Source organism: Salmo trutta, chromosome 2 (assembly GCF_901001165.1).
Source record: "Salmo trutta chromosome 2, fSalTru1.1, whole genome shotgun sequence".
Taxonomy (NCBI): Eukaryota; Metazoa; Chordata; class Actinopteri; order Salmoniformes; family Salmonidae; genus Salmo; species Salmo trutta.
In genome coordinates this window covers 6,188,387-6,214,812 of record NC_042958.1, presented here as the reverse complement: position 1 = coordinate 6,214,812, position 26,426 = coordinate 6,188,387, and the positions used below count along the sequence as shown (strand labels likewise).

At 44.7% G+C, this 26,426-nt stretch overlaps 1 protein-coding gene across 4 annotated transcripts in view; it reads left to right on the top strand.

Moving 5' to 3' along the window:
- LOC115149427 (TGF-beta receptor type-1) overlaps positions 1-25,682 on the top strand; it is an 82,063-nt gene extending 56,381 nt beyond the window's left edge. For 3 of the 4 annotated variants that reach the window (XM_029692287.1, XM_029692294.1, XM_029692275.1), the window contains 6 exons: positions 883-1,113; positions 2,534-2,701; positions 9,096-9,252; positions 13,888-14,012; positions 15,373-15,503; positions 21,956-25,682. In XM_029692287.1, the coding sequence (XP_029548147.1) occupies positions 883-1,113; positions 2,534-2,701; positions 9,096-9,252; positions 13,888-14,012; positions 15,373-15,503; positions 21,956-22,081 (938 nt within the window). In that variant the 3' untranslated portion in view covers positions 22,082-25,682. The remainder of the gene's footprint in view (positions 1-882; positions 1,114-2,533; positions 2,702-9,095; positions 9,253-13,887; positions 14,013-15,372; positions 15,504-21,955) is intronic. The other variant, XM_029692281.1, reaches the window with a different exon arrangement.
- Positions 25,683-26,426: the final 744 nt, after the last annotated feature.

Here is a 26,426-nt window from a genome sequence, read left to right as displayed (position 1 = left end):
AGCGGTGCAGGGCTCTAATGACAGTGTGGTGATATTGGAGCGGTGCAGGGCTCTGATGACAGGTAGCACTGACAGAGCTGCTGTAAACTGCTCTGACCCCCAGACGCCAGCCCTGCCAGTCATGAGACGTGGCGTGAGAACTGGCACGCAGCAGCTCTGCCAGCCAGGAGGCGTGGCGTGAGAACTGGCAAGAGGACAGGACAGTGTCATCTCGTTCCGACCAGAAATGAACAGCTCGCCATCAGGACTGGCATAGAAATCCACACATCTAGGATGCCTGCATTTAATTCAGAATCATCTTCCTGGGATATTTCATTGGGGAAGAGTGGGAATCAATATTAATGTAGGATTTTCCAAAATGGGGCAAAGTGGATTTTTTTTTTCTGCCTGGTACCAAGACCGTCAGATCTGGTGGTACCAAGACCGTCACATCTGGTAGACTGGCTAACTCCACAGTCAAGTTTGATTTGATGTACACACCAACCCTATCTAAGTTTCAGGCTTTTAGAATGGGATTTCATTGTGACAATAGGATCATAAAGGATGAACCAGCTCAATGTTTTGCTCTTTATCGAGGCAAGTAGATCAATCCACAGTCTGCCTGGATTTTGTACACATTAAGGTGGAGAGGGAGAGTGACTGGGTTTAAGGTTTAAATGTCTTTATACTGTGTCAAAAGCCATAGCACAGCCAGTTCATTTGATTTAACTGACGTTTAACTGACGTTTTGGTTCAGGTAATTTTCACGTCTTCCTTTTGAATTGAGTCTTTGCTAGTGTTAAGCAACTGTTACTATGTACTGTACATTGCAGTGAGAGACCAGGCCCTTTTTTGTAGTGTTTTTCTAAAATGCCTTCCTCTTCCTCCTCGTCTTCCTCCCAGGTCTGCCCCTACTGGTACAGAGGACCATAGCCCGGACCATCATCCTCCAGGAGAGCATCGGGAAGGGCCGCTTCGGCGAGGTGTGGCGGGGCAAGTGGCGAGGCGAGGAGGTGGCGGTCAAGATATTCTCCTCCCGTGAGGAGCGTTCGTGGTTCCGCGAGGCCGAGATCTACCAGACGGTCATGCTGCGTCACGAAAACATCCTGGGCTTCATCGCCGCCGACAACAAAGGTACAAACAATCACAGCTCACCTCTAAAGCATCAAATCACTTTTGTAAGGGTGCATTTATAGGCTAGAGCCTCTTTTCCTTAATGTCTGTCGTACCCCTCTATCAGGGATCAGGCTGAGGGCTCTGGTCTGTAGTACCCCTCTATCAGGGATCAGGCTGAGGGCTCTGGTCTGTCGTACCCCTCTATCAGGGATCAGGCTGAGGGCTCTGGTCTGTAGTACCCCTCTATCAGGGATCAGGCTGAGGGCTCTGGTCTGTAGTACCCCTCTATCAGGGATCAGGCTGAGGGCTCTGGTCTGTAGTACCCCTCTATCAGGAATCTGGCTGAGGGCTCTGGTCTGTCGTACCCCTCTATCAGGGATCAGGCTGAGGGCTCTGGTCTGTCGTACCCCTCTATCAGGGATCAGGCTGAGTGCTCTGGTCTGTAGTACCCCTCTATCAGGGATCAGGCTGAGGGCTCTGGTCTGTAGTACCCCTCTATCAGGGATCAGGCTGAGGGCTCTGGTCTGTAGTACCCCTCTATCAGGAATCTGGCTGAGGGCTCTGGTCTGTCGTACCCCTCTATCAGGGATCAGGCTGAGGGCTCTGGTCTGTCGTACCCCTCTATCAGGGATCAGGCTGAGTGCTCTGGTCTGTAGTACCCCTCTATCAGGGATCAGGCTGAGGGCTCTGGTCTGTAGTACCCCTCTATCAGGGATCAGGCTGAGGGCTCTGGTCTGTAGTACCCCTCTATCAGGAATCTGGCTGAGGGCTCTGGTCTGTCGTACCCCTCTATCAGGGATCAGGCTGAGGGCTCTGGTCTGTCGTACCCCTCTATCAGGGATCAGGCTGAGGGCTCTGGTCTGTAGTACCCCTCTATCAGGGATCAGGCTGAGGGCTCTGGTCTGTAGTACCCCTCTATCAGGGATCAGGCTGAGGGCTCTGGTCTGTAGTACCCCTCTATCAGGCTGAGGGCTCTGGTCTGTAGTACCCCTCTATCAGGGATCAGGCTGAGGGCTCTGGTCTGTAGTACCCCTCTATCAGGGATCAGGCTGAGGGCTCTGGTCTGTAGTACCCCTCTATCAGGGATCAGGCTGAGGGCTCTGGTCTGTAGTACCCCTCTATCAGGGATCTAGCTGAGGGCTCTGGTCTGCAGCGTCAGTAAGGTAGACTGGACTGGTGTGGGCTTGTAAGAATATTTGGATGATCTCCGTGCACAATCCCTGCTCGAGGTGTGTGTTTGTTTTTATGGCGCTGGGTCAATAGTTGTCCAGCTGCTCTGAGCCTTCTCTGGCTATCTGTAGGTAACATCACATTGCTCTGAGGAGAACCGAGTCACTGTGTTCATTAACCTCTCCTCTCTTTCTGTTTTTCTCTCCACCATTCCAATTACTCAACTTTTTTTGTCTTTGTACATCTCTCACCTTTTGCTCTTTCTCAGATAACGGGACATGGACCCAGCTGTGGCTGGTGTCAGACTTCCACGAGCACGGCTCTCTGTTTGACTATCTGAACCGCTACACAGTCACAGTGGAGGGCATGATCAAACTGTCTCTGTCCACCGCCAGCGGTCTGGCCCACCTCCACATGGAGATCGTTGGCACGCAAGGTGAGTGACAGCCACGTCGACCAATCGGTCAGAGGGGACAGCAACTCCCACCAATCATCGACTGAGGACTTTGTTTGTTGAGAGATGGAGTATTCCTTTTTGGTTTCATGTATAATATTTATATTATAAAATCCTATGTTATAAACTGTGTGGATGACACGCATGCAATACATACTGTTAACTGCTATTGCATATCTTGGAGAGAGATTTATAACTTGTCAACTAACGTTTTCAGCTCATGTCAGCTGTTTTTTTAGCCCATAGATTTTGTAGTAATGTTCGTGTCACTCAAATATCACATGAATGCACATTAGACATGGCAAAATGTAAAGAATTGCAAGAAAATGCGTGTGCGCACGCAGAGGGGGGGGGGGGCGCAGGGATGTTCCCCAATGCTGGAAGGGGGACCTGAGTGGAAAAAGTTTGGGAACCCCCGCCTTAGAGAGCAAGGTAAACGCCAATAAATACACAGCCATTCTGAGTGATCACATTCAACCTGTGGTGAATCGTTTCTATCCTGATGGAAGCGGATGACAATGCCACCATCCGCAGGGTACGGGTGGTCACTGAATGGATTTATGACCATGAAAACGATGTTAACCATATACCATGGCTATCTGTCACCAGATCTCAACCCAATTGAACACTTACGGGAGATTCTGGAGCAGCTGAGACAGCGTTTTCCACCACCATCAACAAAAACACCAAATGATGGAATTTGTCCTCGAAGAAATGGCGTCACATCCCTCCAGTAGAGATCCAGACACTTAGAATCTATGACAAGGTCCATTGAAGCTGTTCTGACTAGTGGAGGCCCAACGTCCCATTAAGACACTATATGTTGGTGTTTCCTATATTTTAACAGTTACCTGTACATTTTCACTCTAATCGCATTGAAGTATTTCTATCTGCACATATTAGGTTTGCGTCATATGTCGGCTTGACCCCATTTAGTCGACTGGTCGATTGTTTGGTCGATAGGCTGTTGGGCAACGGAGATGATTTTAGTCGAGCAGTGGCAAATATCTAAAAAATAATTTATGGCACACGAAGATACCTGTCTGAGTGGAATAATCCATTGCGGCCGCCTCGGGGATGGCACACCAGTATCGCCAGCAGTACATTTACTGTTAATTACCATAATTTCTAATCTACAACGTTTGTTTGGTTACGGTAACTTCTGTTAATGCATAATAATATATTAAATTAGTCTCACTGTTGTCATTTGTAGGAGTGGTCACGTTGTTTGCAGAGCGTACAACCTACGATACACTTGGTTATATCCATTTTACGAGTTGTCCATTTATTCATTGTCTTCTGTTTGAAGCGCTCGGGTCAATATTTAAGTAAGGACAAGCACCTGATTACGCATAAAACTAGGCCTAGGCTACCTGGACTGCGTGCAAATGTAGGCCTATAAATGTTCCCATTTGGGGATCCGATACTATTTCTGGTTGTTTTAACTCACCGTCACTGTGACCGCTGGTGTAGCCTATCACCGACGACTTCAGGAGCTTAATGCCAGAATCTGTGATGGCCAGCAGCAGCAGGAGAAGGGTCGGGAACAGCTTCTTCTTCTGGTTCGGCTAAATTGATCTCTGGCTCCCTCTTTACTAATTTGTGTGTCTGAATTTTTAATCGTAGTACTTAAAGCATCAGACAAGCTCAGTAGCCTACATATATTTGATTTTATTAACACGTCGGGTGTGTCTAATATATGGAAAAATACATGTTTTAAAATGTTTACTAATCGATTGGTCGAAAGAACAGATGACAATCGGTCAACCAAGATTTTTTGTTTGTTTTTTGCGTGTCGGGGACAGCCCTAGTCATATTATGTATACAGGCAAAATGAGATATAATATAATATTTTATATATATATATATATATATATATATATATATAGTAACTTGACAGTGACTAATTCAACTAGGCCACATGTCTTGTCCACACATAGTTCCTCCACAGAACAGTAGTCTAGACTGTCATGGAATCTACTTTCCTCATTGTACAGTTCTGTACATTGGGTTTTGCCCTCTTGCTCAGGATACACGCTATAGGCCATGTCCACTTGGCAGTGGTGCAGTACTTGGGGAATAAACAAAACTGTTTATTTAGCTAGTGGAGCCTTCGAGCAGAACATGTTCTCAGTAAAGCAGAGCGTTCCGTAGAGACTGTATGTGAAATCCCCATCCCCCTGCAGGATCTGTAAATAGATGTTAAATCATCCCTGTCAGGCCTCTGTAGTTTCTCTTCTAACTGTACACTATTACCCCCTGCCTGTCTAGTTATTACCCCCCTGCTGTCTAGTTATTACCCCCCCGCCTGTCTAGTTATTACCCCCTGCCTGTCTAGTTATTACCCCCTGCCTGCCTAGTTATTACCCCCTGCCTGTCTAGTTATTACCCCCTGCAGGATCTGTAAATAGATGTTAAATCATCCCTGTCAGGCCTCTGTAGTTTCTCTTCTAACTGTACACTATTACCCCCTGCCGGCCTAGTTATTACCCCCCGCCTGCCTGTCTAGTTATTACCCCCCGCCTGCCTGTCTAGTTATTACCCCCTTGCCTGTCTAGTTATTACCCCCTTGCCTGTCTAGTTATTACCCCCCTGCCTGCCTGTCTAGTTATTACCCCCCTGCCTGCCTGTCTAGTTATTACCCCCCTGCCTGCCTGTCTAGTTATTACCCCCCTGCCTGCCTGTCTAGTTATAATCCCATAACCTTCCCCTGTATGTATTTACCCCTCTTGGATCCCACAGACTTTGGCCTTTTTCGGACGGGATTAGTTTTACTGGGGGAGGTTGAGTAATGTAATTATATGTATGAGCACGAAACACCACATCTGTAATTTTACTCTTGTCCGAATCTGCCATGGCAGTAATTTTTACATTTCCAGCCAGAATAACCTACTGTTTTTTTGGCAAACTCCAAGGTCAATTGATACTACTAGTCCTGTGTCTATCGACATCTCTGTGTTTTGAGAGAAATGTCTTGAGTATGACAGGTGTTGCTCATGCCTTGAGCAAGAAAACAATAACTGTTCGATAAATTTAACAAAATGCTGCGCATAAGCAATACAGTGCATTCGGAAAGTATTCAGACCCCTTGACTTTTTCCACATTTTGTTACATTACAGACTAAAATGGTTTAAATCGTTTTTTAATCTACACACAATACCCCATAATGACAAAGCAAAAACTGAAATATTACATTTACATAAGTATTCAGACCCTTTACTCAGTACTATGTTGAAGCATCCTTGACAGCAATTGCAGCCTCGAGTCTTGAGTATGACACTACAAGCTTGGCACACCTGTATTTGAGGAGTGTCTCCCATTCTTCTCTGCAGATCCTCTCAAGCTCTGTCAGGTTGGATGGGGAGCGTCGCTGCACAGCTATTTTCACGTCTCTCCAGAGATTTTTGGTCCGTTCATCTTTCCCTCAATCCTGACTGGTCTCCAGTCCCTGCCGCTGAAAAACATCCCCACAGCATGATGCTGCCACCACCATGCTTCACCGTAGGGATGGTGCCAGGTTTCCTCCAGATGTGACGCTTGGCATACAGGCCAAAGTGTTCAATCTTGGTTTCATCAGACCAGAGCAAACTCCAAGCGGGCATTCATGTGCCTTTTCCTGAGGAGTGGCTTCCGGCTGGCCAGAAGAACTCTGGAGCTCTGTCAGAGTGACCATCAGGTTCTTGGTCACCGCCCTGACCAAGGCCCTTCTCCCCCGATTGCTCAGTTTGGCCGGGTGGCCAGCTCTAGGAAGAGTCTTGGTGGTTCCAAATTTCTTCCATTTAAGAATGATGGAGGCCACTGTGTTCTTGGGACCTGCACATTTTTTTTGGTACCATTCCCCAGATCTGTGCCTCGACACAATCCTGTCTCGGAGCTCTACGGACAATTCCTTCGACCTAATGGCTTGGTTTTTGCTCTGACATGCACTGTAAACTGTGGAACCTTATATAGACAGGTGTGTGCCTTTCCAAATCATGTCTAATCAATTGAATTTACCACAGGTGTACTCCAATGAAGTTGTAGAAACATCTCAAGGATGATCAATGGAAACAGGATGCGCATGAGCTCAATTTCGAGTCTCATAGCAAAGGGTCTGAATACTTATGTAAATAAGGTATTTCAGTTTCTTATTTTTAATACATTTGCAAAATGTCTGAACCTGTTTTTCACATGTTAGAATGAGGAAGGGGTCTGAATACTTTCCGAATGCACTGTGTATGAATGGCCTGCATATCGGGATTCACCGATATTACATTTTTGCGGCTTTTAAGCATTCTAGTACAGTTAAATTGTTTGAAACACACACTGACCAAAAAGTAATTTTGTTGGCATTTACGTATGTCCTCATTACCAGTCAAACTTCATCAAAACCTTTCTTTCACTTACTTGCTGTACGGTTTTCGTTGTTCATTTGTTCAGTCTCAACCAGGTTTTCATCATACATGTCAAGCAGTAAAGTTTCAGCTCTGTCTGTCCGTGTCCTCTCTTCCTCAGTGTGCACTGTCACTGTCCATTTTCATCCTGTCCAGCTGTGTCTGTAACATTTCACGTAAACCCTGTTCCTTGTCTACATCTACATTGAAGTAGCGGTCCTAGTACCTAGCATCGAGCATGGTGGCGACACAGTAGAGGCTCAGAGAGAATGCCACCGAATCGCCTCTACTAGAGTACTTTTCCAACCCCACGGTCTGTGTTGACGTTTTTGTTGAGCAGGTGTTTCAATGCCATGACGGAGGATATCACATCTGCTGCCGACACAGTTGAGCTTATTTATCCAGTCAGTTGTTTGAATGGAGCTAGGGGTGTTTTGTTTTCAAGTTTCAAACATGTTCTCAAATGCCATTTAAAATAGCAGCAGCGGTATGAGAACCAGCACATTCTTGAGCATGCAATATGGCTTTCCCTTAGTACGAAATCCTCGTCAACCCTCTGAGCTGTCAGGCTCATGGGGCTGATATTGCTGGTCCAAATGTCAGTCGTGAAGCTAATAGCAGTGACGCCCATAGCAAGTAGCTCATGGATGTGTTTCAGCAATACTGTGTAACTCCGGCAGTGGAACATCTGGAAAAATAGAGCCTACTTGGTAGTGTGTACCGGTTCTCGACCAGTCGGCGAAAGCCAACATCATCCACGACAGAGAACGGTTAATTGAAATCCATTATCTTGGTGTTAATAATAATTACATAACCAACGTTCTCTAGTAATACTAGTCCAGAGGGAATAGGGTTTATGATATGTAAAACCATACACTGGTGTATAAAACATTATGAACTCTTTCCATGACATAGACTGACCAGGTGAATCCAGGTTAAAGCTATGATCCCTTATGGATGTCAGTTGTTAAATACACTTCAATCAGTGTAGATGAAGGGGAGGAGACGGGATGAAGAGGGATTTTTAAGCTTTCAGACAATTTAAACATGAATTGTGTTTATGTGCCATTGAGGGGGGGAAGGGGCAAGACGAAAGATTGAAGTGCCTTTTGAACGGGATATGGTATTAGGTGCCAGGTGCGCCGCTTTGTGTCAAGAACTGTAATGCTGCTGGGTTTTTCACTCAACAGTTTCCGTTGTGTATCAAGAACTGGTCTGTCTGCCCAATATATAAAGGATCAAATCTGGCGGTGGAATAAAAATAGGCTGTGCCATACATATTGCAAAATAGTTGGGAATAGATTTTTGATGTACCGATTCCACGGTACAGGGTGAATGATTTGATGTATAAAATGATGCAAGATTCAAGACGTCGTGCTTTTTAGCTAAAATTATTGTACAGAATTCTTGACACCAACAAAATGTTGAATATTAGGGGCATACAATTATCGCAGCTTTGCAGATTTTGTTGTGAGGATACATGTTACATGATGTTACATGATGTTACATGATGTTACATGATGTTACATGATGTTACATGATGTTACATGATGTTACATGATGTTACATGATGTTTCCTGATGTTTCCTGATGTTTCCTGATGTTTCCTGATGTTTCCTGATGTTTCCTGATGTTACATGTTTCCTGATGTTACATGTTGTTTCATGTTTCCTGATGTTACATGATGTTTTATGTTACATGATGTTTAGTGTATAACATCTACAGCACCATATTATGGACTCCATTTTCATATGAAGAAGACACAGCATAATTAAAAATGGTCTTTCAGCTGTCCAGTTCTTTCACATCAGTGTATACGGTAGGAGTAAGAAGAGACTGCTGAGAGGCTCCTCCCTGCCCCCCCTTCCTCCCTCTTCAACATGTCAAATACAATCATGTTCTTTTGAATCAGTGAGCTCTCGTCTAATGCTTTTTCCTCTCTCTTCTCTCCTCTTTTCCTCTCTCTCTCTCTCTTCCTCAACGCCATATGTCATAAATTCCAGGGAAGCCGGCCATCGCCCACAGGGATCTGAAATCTAAGAACATCCTGGTGAAGAAGAACGGGACGTGCTGCATCGCCGACCTTGGCCTGGCCGTGCGCCACGACTCAGCCACCGACACCATCGACATCGCCCCCAACCACAGAGTGGGGACCAAAAGGTAACTGGATTCCCCCATTCGGGCTCTGTTATGACTGTTATTTGGGATGACAATTTGATAAGAGTGAGCCGCCATGCCGGCTCTTTGATGTGGTTAGTGACAACTTCAAACTACTCCACCTTGACCATTGAGCAGGAATCAAAAGGTAACAGGTGGGATCATACCTGCTCCGCGAGCTGTCATTCGCTGTAATGATGTGATGGGAGATGAGAGGTGCCATTCTGGCTCCCACAGCTCATTGTAATGGCTGGAGGTGCCTTGAAGCTGGTTGTCCATTCTGGCTCTAGAATGCTGCCGAGCCCCCAACCACAGAGTGGGGAAACTCAAAGATAACTGGAGCCCCACTGGGCTGTCATTCCGCCTCCTTTGAGCTGTCTTTTGTAGTGACGGGAACCGCCATCTTGGCTCTCACAGCTGCCACTTGCCACCATAGGCAAAAGGTGAAGTTGCAGTGAAACCGGTCATCATCCCCGGCTCTCCAGAGAGGTGTAGCAGGTATGCAGGGAGGGGAGGAGGAACACACGGCATGAGTCATGCCATGGAAACGCGGCGCTCATACCAATGGTGCCGTCTCTCCCACCCTGCAGCAGGGTCGATGACATTTCCCCCTTTTCCACCAGACAAGCCTGTGTGTTTGGAACACACACAGGGGATGATGGCCACGCGCACACAGCCGTTCATACCAGCTGACGCCAGGCGGTTACTAGCAACATGCGTCGTCTTCTATAATTCAACTCCAATAGGAAGAGGAGAACATTGTGTTGACAACCATATCGCTGATTTTACTTCCTTATTGAATAACACCGTCTTGATTCAGTCTTCTGCGGTGTATATCCAGTGTTTTACTTGCTATATTGTATTTACTTCGCCACCGTGGCCTTTTTATTGCCTTTACCTCCCTTATCTTACCTCATTTGCTCACATTGTATATAGACTTATTTTTGTACTGTATTATTGACTGTATGTTTGTTTTACTCCATGTGTAACTCTGTGTTGTTGTATGTGTCGAACTGCTTTGCTTTATCTTGGCCAGGTCGCAGTTGTAAATGAGAACTTTGTTCTCAACTTGCCTACCTGGTTAAACAAAGGTGAAATAAATAAATATCAAGCCTATCGAGCATCCCACCGATCCACGATGTAGATTCTATTCCGGCTGCTGTTATTGACTGGCCGGCTGCCACACGGAGCAGCTGTGTTACAACACTCTGCTGACTACGGAGCATAATGTGTTGTGTAACACAGCTCTGCTGGTATAGAACTGAGGCCCAGCTCATTAATATCTCATGCTATTATTCATAGTTCACATCAGTTGTTGTTGTTGTTGCACTTGTTGGTATCGTGGTCAGCTCCAGGACACGACACCATGTAAAATAACACGCTCAAATGGTAGCAGATTGAAACCTGCCTCCCTTGTCTAAGTGCCCTCGACAAGCATCTGGGAACCTGCTAGCCATTAGCCTAGAGGTGGAACCCTGTGTGACTTGCTTTCTCTGCCTTCATGTCCCCTCTTCCCTTCATTACCTCTCTTGCTCTCCTCCCCTTCTCACTTGCTCTCCTCTCCTCCCCTCCCTCTCTTGCTCTCCTCTCCTCCCCTCCCTCTCTTGCTCTCCTCTCCTCCCCTCTCTCTCTTGCTCTCCTCTCCTCCCCTCCCTCTCTTGCTCTCCTCTCCTCCCCCTCCCTCTCCCTCTCTTGCTCTCCTCTCCTCCCCCTCCCTCTCCCTCTCTTGCTCTCCTCCCCTCCCTCTCTTGCTCTCCTCTCCTCCCCTCCCTCTCTTGCTCTCCTCTCCTCCCCTCCCTCTCTTGCTCTCCTCTCCTCCCCTCCCTCTCTTGCTCTGCTCTCCTCCCCTCCCTCTCTTGCTCTCCTCCTCCCCCTCTTGCGCTCCTCCTCTCTTGCGCTCCCCCTCCTCCTCTCTCTCAATTCAATTCAATTCAAAGGGCTTAATTGGCATGGGGAAACATATGTTTACATTGCCAAAGCAAATGGAATAGACAGTAAACAAAAGTGAAATAAACAAGGGAAACATTAGTAAACATTACACTCATTAAACAAACGTTTTAAAAGAATATCGACATTTCAAATGTTATTATTGGCTATGTACAGTGGATGTAACAGGTAGTTGAAGTATGAAAGGGAAAATAAACAGATAAATATGGGTTGTATTTACAGTGTTTGTTCTCCACTGTATGTCCTTTCTCATGGCAACGGGCTACACATCTTGCTGTTGTGATAGCACACTGCGGTATTTACCCTAACAGATATGGGAGTTTTTCAATCCTTTCATTTGTTTTCAAATTCTGTGTTGGTCTATGGGACATTTGTGTCTCTGAGGTTATACATTTGGCAGGAGGTTTTGAAGTGTAGTTTAGTTTCCACCTCCATTTTGTGGGCCGTGGGCACATAGGCAGACCTGACTCTTGCGAGATGACAGCAAGGCTATGCTCACTGAGTGTACATTTTGGTCTCAATAGCAAGGCTATGCTTACTGAGTGTACATTTTGGTCTCTCTCTTGCTCTCCCCCTTCTCCCTGGGCCAGGCGGGTGGTTGTGTGTTTTGGTCCAGGCTGACTCTGTGTGTCTGTCTACCTGGCTGGCCCACTGGAATCTGTGGTGCTTAATTAGGCGGAAGTCTCAGGGACTTTACCCCCCCTCTGGAACTGTGGAGGGAGATTAGGCCCAGCACCGCTAACACCTTTCCTTCCTGTGCCTCCAACTTTCCAGAGGAGTGGGGAGCCCCCTTCCCAAAACATTACCCCCCCCTCTCATCTCCCGCTAGGAATCTGGGATTTCCCCCCCATACGGAACAAAATGGCCACTAACAGGATTAGAGGTGTTGCCCCTGGAGACTGATTTAAGGTCAGTCTAATGATGCAGGTTAGGATCTGGAGGGGAAACTGATCCTAAATCTGTGCCTAAAGGCCGGGAAACTTCCAAACTGCGGTAGATTAGCTGGCTTCATCTCTAAATGTTAAGGGGGATAGTGTTTCATATCTCTCTGACATACTGTGTTGGGAAATTGCGCCTGGCTTAGGATGCAATCAGTTTTATTGTAGTTTCTTTTCAAATATTTTTTTTAATTAAAAACTGAGGAACGGTTTCATTATTTTATCCTTTGGAGTGTTGGGCAAATATTGATTAACTTCTTTAACTACTTTGAGCGTTCTGAATTATAGGACACATCACTGCACTCTATACTCCTCTGTAAACTGGTCATCTCTGTATACCTGTCGCAAGACCCACTGGTTGATGCTTATTTATAAAAGCCTCTTAGGCCTCACTCCCCCTATCTTGGATATCTATTGCAGCCCTCATCCTCCACATACAACACCCGTTCTGCCAGTCACATTCTGTTAAAGGTTCCCAAACCACACACATCCCTGGGTCGCTCCTCTTTTCAGTTTGCTGCAGTTAACGACTGGAACGAGCTGCAATAAACACTCAAACTGGACAATTTTATCTCAATCTCTTCATTCAAAGACTCAATCATAGACACTCTTACTGACAGTTGTGGCTGCTTTGCTTGTTGTCTCTACCTTCTTGCCCTTTGTGCTGTTGTCTGTGCCCAATGTTTGTACCATGTTTTCTGCTGCTGCCGTGTTGTGATGCTGCCTTGCTATGTTGTCGTCTTAGATCTCTATGTAGTGTTGTCTCTCTCGTCGGGATGTGTATTTTCTCTTATATTTGTATACATTTATTTGGATTTTAAATCCCAGCCCCCGTTCTCCGCAGGAGGCCTTTTGGTAGGCCTTCATTATAAAATAAGAATTTGTTCTTAACTGACTTGCCAAGTTAAGGTTAAATAAAACATGAATTCAAAAGGAATCACCACCAGATCTGTTAAGGAAGGCATTTCATGGTGTTTATCGTCCGTATGCAACACCTGCTCACGGAATTCAGACATTTTTTTCCCTCAGTGTGGAAGGTTGTGAAATGAACGCTTGTGAAATGAACGCTTGTGAAATGAACGCTTGTGAAATGAACGCTTGTGAAATGAATGCTTGTGATTTGTTTGTTTTATGGTTTTGACCCTTGTGGGGAATAGGGGCTTCATTTATCAAAATTTTCCTGCAAAGGTCGGTATTTCTAAATGTTGAACTTGACGGGAAAGTGTGCATATGTCCACGCAAATCTCAAACCGTACGTGCGCACAACTTCTGGAAGGTTGATCAATTGTATTGCAAGCAAATAGGTTTATTGATCGTTTTGGTGAAGTAGGTGTTTGATGCACGGGAATTATAATAATGGTATTAAAAACCGTCGGTCGTGTGTATATGTTGCGTGCGACAATTTGATAAATCCTAATAATTTGTGGCATCCGCAAATCCTAGAATCTCCACATCCGGCAGAATTTAGTAACAAATGTATGCGTTGTTGATAAATGAGGACCCAGAAGTCCTCACAAGGATAGTAAAACAAGGAAAATTCAAACAAGGGGATATTTTACCAGTCCCCAGACTCCCCACGAGGATAAAGGCTATTTTAGGCTTACACTTAGGGGTACAATTAGGGTTAGGTTAAGGGTTTAGGGCAAATACTATATTGAATTGTAATCAATTGTTTGGTCCCCACAAGGATAGTAAAACAAGTGTGTGTGTCTACAGTAGTATCTAACCAACATTACTGTCTCTCTCCCTCCAGGTATATGGCACCAGAGGTGCTAGACGACTCGATAAACATGAAGCATTTTGAGTCGTTTAAGAGGGCAGATATCTACGCCATGGGCTTGGTGTTCTGGGAGATAGCCAGTCGATGCTCTTTGGCAGGTACGTGTGTTGTTCCCCCCCCTAAACTCACTCAGTTATACAGTAGATGTACTCTGGCAGGTACATGTGTTGTCCCCCCCCATAGTCACTCAGTTATACAGTAGATGTACTCTGGCAGGTACATGTGTTGTCCCCCCCCATAGTCACTCAGTTATACAGTAGATGTACTCTGGCAGGTACCTGTGTTGGTCCCCCCTATAGTCACTCAGTTATCAATGTCCCTTGATTTAAATAAAGGTTTAAAAAAATATATTATAACTTCGGTAGTGGTAATTAATTATTGTTTGCCCCCCTGATAACAACAGTTACTGAATAATATAATAATGGCACATAGCAAGTTTATTCGTTCATTAGCTATTTCTCTGACTGTATTGAGCAAAAATATAAACGCTACGTGCAACAATTTCAAAGATTTTTACTGAGTTACAGTTCATATAAGGAAATCAGTCAATTGAAGAAAATTCATTAGGCCCTAATCTATGGATTTCACATGACTGGGCAGGGGCGCTGCCATGGGTGGACCTAGGAGGGCACTTGGGAGCCAGGCCCACCCACCCACTTGGGAGCCAGGCCCAGCCAATTTGCAATTTTCCCCACAAAAGGGGTTTATTACAGACAGAAGTACTCCTCAGAACCCCCCTCAGGCAATCCCACAGGTGAAGAGTCCGGATGTGAAAGTCCTGGGCTGGCATGGTTACACGTGGTCTGCGGTTGTGAGGCAAGTTGGACGTACTGCCAGATTTTCTAAAATGATGTCAGAGGCGGCATATGGTGGAGAAATGAACATTAAATTATCTGGCAACAGCTCTGGTGGACATTCCTGCAGTCAGCATGCCAATTGCACGCTCCTTCAGCACCTGAAACATCTGTGGCATTGTGTTGTTCGTGGCCTTTTATTGTCCCCAGCACAAGGTGCACCTATGTAATGATCATTTTTACATTTACATTTAAGTCATTTAGCAGACGATCATGCTGTTTATTTATCTTGATATGTCATACCTGTCAGGTGGATGGATTATCTCGGCAAAGAAGCAATGCTCACTAACCTGGATGTAAACAAATGTGTGCAGACATTTTGAGAGAAATAATCTTTTTGTGGGTATGGAACATTTCTGGGATCTTTTTATTTCAGCTCATGAAACATGGGACCAACACTTTACATGTTGCGTTTACATTTTTGTTCAGTGTAATATATAAAAATCACATACAATTCATTGAAGTATATGAGCTACTTTTTATGTATATTAAGCAGAGGGAAAACACCATTTTCCCTTGAGGAACAATAAAGTTTTTGTTTTTTGTATTGCACTCTGTCAGCTATTGTGATGTATTTTAACGCGTCTGACGTGTTTTGCGTCAGGCATCGTTGAAGACTACCAGCTGCCATACCATGACCTGGTGCAGTCAGACCCTTCTGTGGAGGAGATGAGGCGGGTGGTGTGTGATCAGAAGCTACGACCCAACATTCCAAACAGGTGGCAGAGCTGTGAGGTAGGTGACGCGCGCACACACACATACACATATCTCTCTTTGGGGTTTTAAACCTTTCACATTCCTCGTTCTGAAGTGGGAATCACCTCGTGGGAATGTGTAGCGTCTTCTCTTTGATGCGGCCGTAATAACTTGCCAATTTCCTCAACTGAAAATCCACACGAGAGGATTTCTCTCCAGATAGTCTTTCCCGAACTACTGTCTGCCTCACGGTAACGTTTAAACCATGAAAGATCACAGCCCACAAACCTAAAACCCTCACATGTGTCCATCTATCTCAGTAAGACTCACGTGTCACATAAGCGGCGCACAATTGGCCCAGCGTTGTCCGGGTTAGGGGAGGGTTTGTCCGGGGTAGGCCGTCATTGTAAAATAAGAATTTGTTGTTAATTGACTTGCCTAGTTAAATAAAGGTTACTTCCCACCCTAGGGGAAGTGTGTTGCAACTCTCCCTCTCTCACCGTCGCAAGTTTTACCCCTTCACACTCTCATTTTACTTGACACCCTCTGTCGGTCTGTCTCTTTCTCTCTCTTTACTCCCTCTTTCTCTCTCTTTCTGTCTCTCTGTCTTTCTCTCTCTTTACGCCCTCTCTGTCTCTTTCTCTCTCTTTACGCCCTCTTTCTCTCTCTTTCTGTCTCTCTGTCTTTCTCTCTCTTTACGCCCTCTCTGTCTCTTTCTCTCTCTTTACGCCCTCTTTCTCGCTTTCTCTTTTGGTCTTTCTCTCTCTTTACGCCCTCTTTCTCTCTCTTTACGCCATCTCTCTGTCTCTTTCTCTCTCTTTACGCCCTCTTTCTCTCTCTTTCTGTCTCTCTGTCTTTCTCTCTCTTTACGCCCTCTTTCTCTCTCTTTCTGTCTCTCTGTCTTTCTCTCTCTTTACGCCCTCTTTCTCTCTTTCTGTCTCTCTGTCTTTCTCTCTCTTTACGCCCTCTTTCGCTCTCTTTCGGTCTCTCTGTCGCTCCCGCACCCCCCCCTCCGTTTATTGGTGTCCCTGTTTATTGACTGTAAAAACTGATACGTTAGATTAGAGTCAATCCACAGTAATAAAATCCTGTAATCTAATCTGGTAGCTATGACCTGGCCTAAATAGCTGCCAAGATGTTAGGACTGAGCTCAGTCTGCTATTAACACAACACCGTGACAAGACACTGAGAACTCTGTCCCTGATACCAAAATGACAGTCTAATCGGCATAAATATTAAGATATATTTATGGTTTGACCAGAAACTGCATTTGAGAATCTTGATCTCAGATATCCCTGTTGCCCCCCCCCCCCCCCCATACCAAAATGTGTTTTTTTGTAGACACCACAACACAAATATTAAGCATTGTAACAAATCAATGCCAATTGATTACGCTCATACATATAATACAACTAACACAGCATGTCAAGACATTCAACCTGTTGAAACTGTATCTGGTTAATCTCCCTTACATGTATATAGAAACAGTAGGTCTATCTATATACAGTGCATTCAGAATGTATTCAGACACTTTGACTTTTTCCACATTTTGGTACGTAAAATTGATTAAATTGTTTTTTCTGATTTAAATTGTTTATTTGGTAGCATTGCCTTTTAAATTATTTAACTTGGGTCAAATGTTATGGGTAGCCTTCCACAAGCTTCCCACAATAAGTTTGGTGAATTTTGGCCCATTCCTCCTGACAGAGCTGGTGTAACGGAGTCAGGTTTGTAGGTCTCCTTGCTCACACACGCTTTTTCAGTTCTGCCCACTCATTTTCTATAGGATTGAGGTCAGGGCTTTGTGATGGCCACTCCAATACCTTGACTTTGTTGTCCTTAAGATGTTTTGCCACAAATTTGGAAGTATGCTTGGGGTCATTGTCCATTTGGAAGACCCATTTGAGACCAAGCTTTAACTTCCTGACTGATGTCTTGAGATGTTGCTTTAATATATCAACATAATTGTCCATCCTATTGATGCCATCTATTTTGTGAAGTGCACCAGTCCCTCCTGCAGCAAAGCACCCCCACAACATGATGCTGCCACCCCCGTGCTTCACAGTTGGGATGGTGTTCTTCGGCTTGCAAGCCTCCCCCTTTTTCCTCCAAACATAACGATGGTTATTATGGCCAAACAGTTCTATTTTTGTTTCATCAGACTGGAGGACATTTCTCCAAAAAGTACGATCTTTGTTCTCATGTGCAGTTGCAAAACGTAGTCTGGCTTTTTTATGGCGGTTTGGAGCAGTGGCTTCTTCCTTGCTGAGTGGCCTTTCAGGTTATGTCGATATAGGACTTGTTTTACTGTGGATATAGATACTTTTTTACCTGTTTCCGCCAACCTTCTTCACAGGGTCATTTGCTGTTGTTCTGGGATTGATTTGCACTTTTCGCACCAAGTACGTTCATCTCTAGGAGACAGAACGTGTCTCCTTCCTGAGCGGTATGACGGCTACCTGGTCCCTTGGTGTTTACACTTGCGTACTATTCTTTGTACAGATGAACGTGGTACCTTCAGGCATTTGGAAATTGCTCCGAAGGATGAACCAGACTTGTGGAGGTCTACAATTTGTTTTCTGAGGTCTTGGCTGATTTCTTTTGATTTTCATATGATGTCAAGCAAAGAGGCACTGAGTTTGAAGGTAGGCCTTGAAATACAGCCATGACATAATTTTCTGGAATTTTCCAAGCTGTTTAAAGGCACAGTCAACTTAGTGTATGTACACTTCTGACCCAGTGGAATTGTGATACAGTGAATTATAAGTGAAATAATCTGTCTGTCAACAATTGTTGGAAAAATTACTTGTCATGCACAAAGTTGATGTCCTAACCGACTTGCCAAAACTATAGTTTGTTAACAAGAAATTTGTGGAGTGGTTGAAAAATGAGTTTTAATGACTCCAACTTTTGTATGTAAACTTCCGATTTCAACCGTACGTACATACATACATACATACATACATACATACATACATACATACATACATACATACATACATACATACATACATACATACATTACCAGTCAAAAGTTTGGACACCTACTCCTTCAAGTGTTTTTTTCTTTATTTGTACTAGTTTCTATATTGTACAATAACAGTGAAGACATCAAAACTATGAAATAACACATGGAATCTTGTAGTAATCAAAAAATATATTTTAGATTTTAAGTAGTACCCTTTTGATGACAGCTTGGCATTCTCTCAACCAGTTTCACCTGGAATGCTTTTCCAACAGTCTTGAAGGAGTTCCCACATGCTGAGCACTTGTTGGATGCTTTTCTTTCACTCTGTAGTCCAAGTTATCCCAAACCATCTCAATTGGGTTGAGGTTGGATAATTGTGGAGCCCAGGTCATCTTGGTCCAATTTGCCCTTACACAGCCTGGAGGTATGTTTTGGGTCATTGTCCTGTTCAAAAACAGATGATATCCCACTAAGCGCAAACCATATGGGATGGTGTATCGTTGCAAAATGCTGTGGTAGCCATGCTGGTTAATTGTGCCAAGAATTCTAAATAAATCACAGACAGTGTCACCAGCAAAGCACCATCACACCTCCTCCATGCTTCATGGTGGGAACCACACATGCGGAGATCATCCGTTCACCAACTCTACGTCTCACAAAGATGGTTGGAAACAAAAATGTCAAATTTGGACTCATCAGACCAAAGGACAGATTTCCACCAGTCTAATGTCCATTGCTTGTGTTTTTTTGCCCAAGCAAGTCTTTTCTTATTATTGGTGCCCTTTAGTAGTGATCTTTTTTCAGCAATTTGACCGTGAAGGCCTGATTTCATGCAGTCTCCTCTGAACAATTGTTGAGATGTGTCTGTTACTTGAACTCTGTGAAGCATTTATTTAGGCTGGAATCTGAGGCTGGTAACTCTAATGAACTTATCCTCTGCAGCAGAGGTAACTCTGGGTCTTTCTTTCCTGTGGCGGTCCTCATGAGGCTGGTAACTCTAATGAACTTATCCTCTGCAGCAGAGGGAACTCTGGGTCTTCCCTTCCTGTGGCGGTCCTCATGAGGCTGGTAACTCTAATGAACTTATCCTCTGCAGCAGAGGGAGCTCTGGGTCTTCCCTTCCTGTGGCGGTCCTCATGAGAGCCAGTTTCATCATAGCACTTCTTGAAAGTTCTTGAAATTTTCCGATTGACTGACTTTCATGTCTTAAAGTAATGATGGACTGTCGTTTCTCTTTGCTTATTTGAGCTGTTCTTGCCATAATATGGACTTTGTCTTTTACCAAATAGGGCTATCTTCTGTATACCAACCCTACCTTGTCACAACACAACTGATTGGCTCAAACGCATTAAGAAGGAAAGAAATTCCACAAATTAACTTTTAACAAGGCGCACACACACCTGTTTTAATTGAAATTCGTTCCAGGTAACTACCTCATGAAGCTGGTTGAGAGAATTCCAAGAGTGCAAAGCTGTCATCAAGGCAAAGGGTGGCTACTTTGAAGAATCTCAAATATAAAATGTATTTTGATTTGTTTAACCCTTTTTTTGGTTACTACATGATTCCATTTGTGTAATTTCATAGTTTTGATGTCTTCACTGATTCTATAATGTAGAAAATCGTCAAATTAAAGAAACTCTTGAATGAGTAGGCGTGTCGAAACTTATGACTGGTACTGTAAATATTTCAGTCATTTTACGACGACTCTTCTCTCATGGCTGTCATTGAAGCTATCTACGGCTGAGGTGGTTTAATGTGCGAATGGGCAGATGGTGTCTCATCATCCACCGCTCCTTCACAGGTCAGGCCCTAAACACAGATGGGGGGGCCCAACTTGGGGCCCAGTCTCCAAACAGACAGTGTTGGTGGGGGGGCCCAGTCTCCAAACAGACAGTGGTGTAGTTTAGCATTATTTCCAGGCGCATGGCCAGATGTACAGATTACTCTCGTAAGGACTTCTCTTAGGACTTCCTTTGCAGACAGACCATATAGGAAGTGGGCCTGCTAGGGCAGTTTTGGTATTCTGAGAGAGAGACTTTTTTTCAAACCCAGATTTGTCAGTCGAACTGCCAGATGGTGAAGTGTAATTCATCACTCCAGAGAACGCGTTTCAAATGCTCCAGAGTCCAATGGAGGCAAGTTTTACACCACTCCAGCCGACGCTTGGCATTGCGCATGGTGATCTTAGGCTTGTGTGCGGATGCTCGGCCATGGAAACCCATTTCATGAAGCTCCCAACAAACAGTTCTGTACTGACGTTGCTTCCAGAGGCAGTTTGGAACTCGGTATTGAGTGTTACAACCGAGAACAGAGGATTTTTACGCCGCTTCAGCAATCAGCGGTCCTGTTCTGTGAGCTTGTGTGGCTGACCACTTCACGACTGAGCCATTGTTGCTCCTAAACGTTGCCACTTCACAATAACAGTACTTGCAGTTGACCGGGGCAGCTCTAGCAGGGCAGAAATTTGACTAATTGACGGTGCCACTTAGAAAGTCACTGAGCTCTTCAGTAAGGCCATTCTACAGCCTTCCCTGTAGCTCAGTTGGTAGAGTATGGTGTTTGCAACACCAGGGTTGTGGGTTCGATTCCCACGGGGGGCCAGCACAGAAAAAAAAAAAAAAAATTGTATGAAAAAAATGTATGAAATGTATGCATTCACTACTGTAAGTCGCTCTGGATAAGAGCGTCTGCTAAATGACGTAAATGAAATGAAATGAAATTTAATGTCTGTTTATGGAGATTGCGTAGCTGTGTGCTCAATTTTATACACTTGTCAACAACGGGTGTGGCTGAAATAGCCGAATCCACCAATTTTAACAGGTGTCCACATTAAATGAAGGTAACATTTTTTTAAATATTTGTATTTTTTTTTATTTTTATAAATGTCGTGTTTATGCGAATGCTTGAGTAATCATGTTGAACAGTTACTCACAACTGGAGCACATACGAGAGACGCTGATGTGGACTGTACTGTAGGAGATGTGTTAGAGGCCTACTTGTCAGAAGGCTCTGGAGTGGTATTTGTCACAGTTAGTTCACTCTGTCTTAATAAGCGCTGGTGGAAATCCCCAAGATTATGTCCTCGACAGGCCTCTGAGAAATGTAGACAAATGATGGGCTGAACACAGACGCTGTTCACAAGGCTGGCAAAAAGAATTCTTCAGAGTCTCAGTCCAGCCCCCCCCCCAAAACAAACTGTTACCTACTTAAACAAGCTTTAGAGGAATTAGCAATTAGTCCTGGTTTTAGAGGAGGTAGGTATTGGGTAACCTTGTCTGCCCAATGGTCACATCCTCTCTGGAGTATAAAAGTGGAAACGATTAAAAAAGCCCTGACCACTCCGCGTTTGATCGAGGGTGTGTGTGTGACACACACTGGTACATTGCCTTGCTCTGTGGTGCTGGAAATACAAAACCTCACTTTTTTTAAATGTAATATCATATCCATGATTAAAAGGACTCCTACACATTGCCTCTACATTCATTTAGTGATGTTTTATCCTTAACTCTCTCCTTCTCTCCAGGCTCTGCGGGTGATGGCTAAGATCATGAGGGAGTGCTGGTACGCCAACGGAGCCGCCCGCCTCACAGCGCTGCGCATCAAGAAGACCCTGTCCCAGCTCAGCCAATCAGAGGGCATCAAGATGTAGACCTTTCCTTAGTCTTATTATATTATTCTGAATATTATTATTTTTCATTACCATCATTAGTTCTCTTCATGCTGCTCCTCCTCTTGGTTTGAAAGGGGAAGCGATGCAGCATGGTGAAGTTTTACTCTGATACCCCCCCAACCTCTCTCTAAACGCGGTCATCTTTATTTGTCGCCGTGCCGACCGGCGCGATTTTCTGTCTCATAGAGGTGGATGGATCTGGTGGAGGGATGTTGTCAGAGAGTGTTGGGAGAGAAGTGGTATGACTGGGTGCTAAAGCTGTCCCCACTACACACCACCACCAACCTGTGTCAGTTCAGACCCCACCCCCTGGCCTCACGATTGGTGGGATCTCCTCACCCAGTGCTCGTGAAGGACCTATAACGGTGATTACAGACAGCCGTAGTCCCGCCCTGCCACAGACCCATCTGCAAACCGGAGGAAAGGATCATCAAAACACCACCCAGAAACCCCCAGGTTTCATGACTACTGGTCATAACATTCAGGTGTCAATGCCTCGATTAAACAAGTGTTACATTCTGGCACTGGCTGCGGTGGCTCGAACTCGACGAGAACCGCCTTTGAAAAAGACTGAACGAACAAACTTTCGTTTTATTTAGGACCATCTGGTACTTATTAACAATCATTTTATTGTAGTTATTTGTGTGTGTTGCCATGGAGAGATGCTGGTGTGCTGTGGACTCGTCTCTCCAGAGCATGTCACACCGTGTGTTTATCCCTCTTTTCTCTATGTATCACAGTACCGAGGGACTACAGGTCTGTTTAACTTATTTGTTTAGATTGTTTGCAAAAAAAAAACAAGCTGGACATGACCTCATTCAGTCTCCGACCAACTGGACATGACCTCATTCAGTCTCCAACCAAGCTGGACATGACCTCATTCAGTCTCCAACCAAGCTGGACATGACCTCATTCAGTCTCCAACCAAGCGGACATGACCTCATTCAGTCTCCAACCAAGCTGGACATGACCTCATTCAGTCTCCAACCAAGCTGGACATGACCTCATTCAGTCTCCAACCAAGCTGGACATGACCTCATTCAGTCTCCAACCAAGCTGGACATGACCTCATTCAGTCTCCAACCAAGCTGGACATGACCTCATTCAGTCTCCAACCAACTGGACATGACCTCATTCAGTCTCCAACCAAGCTGGACATGACCTCATTCAGTCTCCAACCAAGCTGGACATGACCTCATTCAGTCTCCAACCAAGCTGGACATGACCTCATTCAGTCTCCAACCAACTGGACATGACCTCATTCAGTCTCCAACCAAGCTGGACATGACCTCATTCAGTCTCCAACCAAGCTGGACATGACCTCATTCAGTCTCCAACCAAGCTGGACATGACCTCATTCAGTCTCCAACCAACTGGACATGACCTCATTCAGTCTTGGCGAACATGCTATGACATATGCAATATAGATAGTGTATCTATTTTATATACTCTGTTCTGCTGCTACAACATCGTCAACTACAACAGCTCGACAGTCGCCACCATGCCTTCCAAGCCAGGTGTTAACTGGTGCCACTGCTTTAAACCTACCCCCTTCAACCCTCGTGTGTGTGTGTGTGTGTGTGTGTGTGTGTGTGTGTGTGTGTGTGTGTGTGTGTGTGTGATTGTATGGAGTATTGACAGAAGCCCTCAGCTGGAGGAGCAGCATGGAGTAAACTCTCTCAGAGCTGGAGGAGCAGCATGGAGTAAACCCTCTCAGAGCTGGAGGAGCAGCATGGAGTAAACCCTCTCAGAGCTGGAGGAGCAGCATGGAGTAAACCCTCTCAGAGCTGGAGGAGCAGCATGGAGTAAACCCTCTCAGAGCTGGAGGAGCAGCATGGAGTAAACCCTCTCAGAGCTGGAGGAGCAGCATGGAGTAAACCTTCTCAGAGCTGGAGGAGCAGCATGGAGTAAACCCTCCTATGCAAATGGTAGGACGTGACCTCGCCACGCTGCCTGGGGCAGCCACAACACCAACTTGTTGGTGCCATCTACTCAAGAGATGTCTCTCTCCCTTCCCGTCTTCTCTCTGTCTCTTTCTACTCTGTATGGGAGAGCTCTAATGACTCACTAAATACCAGACTGATAGGGGTGTTAGTACTACCCACTGGACTACACTACGACTCCCCTCCATGGTGGCTTTAAGGAGGAAGAAACAACTCATTACTGCAGTTGTTCTATAATCATGCATTGTTGGATTTCGATTTTTTTTTCCTTCTTTGGGTTGTTTCAAAGTGTGTGACGGCACATGTCTCTACAAAGACAAGACAAGGTTGAGGTACATTCATTTAAATATAGAAAATGGATTTTTACTAAGCCATATGTTTCCAATGTTTTTTTTTTAGGCAACTTTTTCTACTACTAGAAAAACAACATAGTATCACTGTGTGAACTGCTTGACATTTCAGCTTAGCCTTAAGGGACCAATGGAGAGTCAATCTTGTTATGTAAAAAGTAAGATTTATAAATAATTATTATTATAAAGTAGGGTCAATGTTCTATATAAAGGAATACAAGTCAATGTAGCAGCAGATTTAATAAGTAATGTTTTGGTTTATATTTGTAAGATATCCTATTGCCACACGCCTAAACCTGCAAGCTGCCTATTTATACCAATTTGGATTGTGTTCGTTTTGGTATGTCCACAGTCTTGATGTCATTTGAGTTTCTTGCTCTATTTCAGCATGTTTTTGAAATACGGTACCGCAAACCATCACAATAGAAAGACAATGGAGCCCCAAAATATATCTGATTGTTTGTCTACAAGTGTACTTCTTCTGACCTATCTGCAGGTTTACCTGTGTGGCCATCAGGTTGTTTTGAGTTTCTTATTTTTATTGTATTCTTCTTTTGAATGCCTCTTGAACAGTCTGCTGTTAGGATGCATTGTATTTATCCATCTGTGTTACTACAAAACGTCTGACTCTGTTCTGAAACCAGGGGAGGCCAGAGACACTCTGTTCTGTTCTGAAACCAGGGGAGGCCAGAGACACTCTGTTCTGTTCTGAAACCAGGGGAGGCCAGAGACACTCTGTTCTGTTCTGAAACCAGGGGAGGCCAGAGGGCATAACAATACAACATATCACATGCCTCTTATTAAATCTGTACCATGATGCTTTTGTCTCTACATGACTATTCACTGTTGGTGTTCCCCAAGGGTGAGTTCAGGGACTTCTCTCTCTGTCTCCTTGTTTCTCTCTGCATCTCTCTCTCTCTCTGCATCAGGTCAGTCTTCATCTAGAATGCTGGTAACCCTCCTCCTGTAGATAAGTGCAGATGTAGTCCTTGAAGTGTTTCCTTGTTATGTCTGATTAGCTTCAGGAATGGAAGATCATCTTTACATTGAGTTGAACAGAAAGAAAAGCGCCTCTTTTGATACTGAATGATTATATGCTGTGTCTCACATTGGTGTGAATGGTTCCTTGGTACATGTAAATATCAATATATTATCTCTTGTATTATTGGCTGGAATCTGTCTTGCACAGTTGGTCAGCAAAAAAAATAGTGAACAAAAACCGTGAAATCTATCCTAATATTAAGAGAGACTAACGGATATTGCTGCTATGATACATGGCGAACAAAACGAGAAAGAAAAATGGCTGAAATTTCATCATGCTGAATTTGGTGTGTGTGTGTGTGTGTGTGTGTGTGTGTGTGGATAATATGCTGGATCTCGGACAGTGTGATAGTGGTATGGTCATTATCTGGGACATTACAACCACAACACTCAACAACGGCAGCAGTTCAGCTGTCTACTTCTCTATCTATGCCTCTGTCGTCAACACTGGGCCAACGTTCATTCCGTATCCGACCAACATTTCTGTCTTAAAAATCACCAGCAGCCTTTCTTTTGGTTTTCAAAATCAAATGTGACTTCTTCTTGCAGTGACTGTAAAAAAACACATTACACATCCAGGTATTCCTGTTTCTGAGTGATATGCAAGGCAATTTTCCCTTGAAACAAGGATCACGCTACAGGTTAACAGAAAAAACAACCATACTTTTTGCACCTCTGGTTTCATCAAAAATGGGTTGACACAATTAGTCGCGGCTTTCCAAACCTTTCTGTGCCTTCATTCTGCTCAAGTTCCACCCAGACATTATAATAGAAACACTTGCCAGGAGGTCCCAGGCAGCAGACAGCCAGGAGGTCCCAGGCAGCAGACAGCCAGGAGGTCCCAGGCAGCAGACAGCCAGGAGGTCCCAGGCAGCAGACAGCCAGGAGGTCCCAGGCAGCAGACAGCCAGGAGGTCCCAGGCAGCAGACAGCCAGGAGGTCCCAGGCAGCAGACAGCCAGGAGGTCCCAGGCAGCAGACAGCCAGGAGGT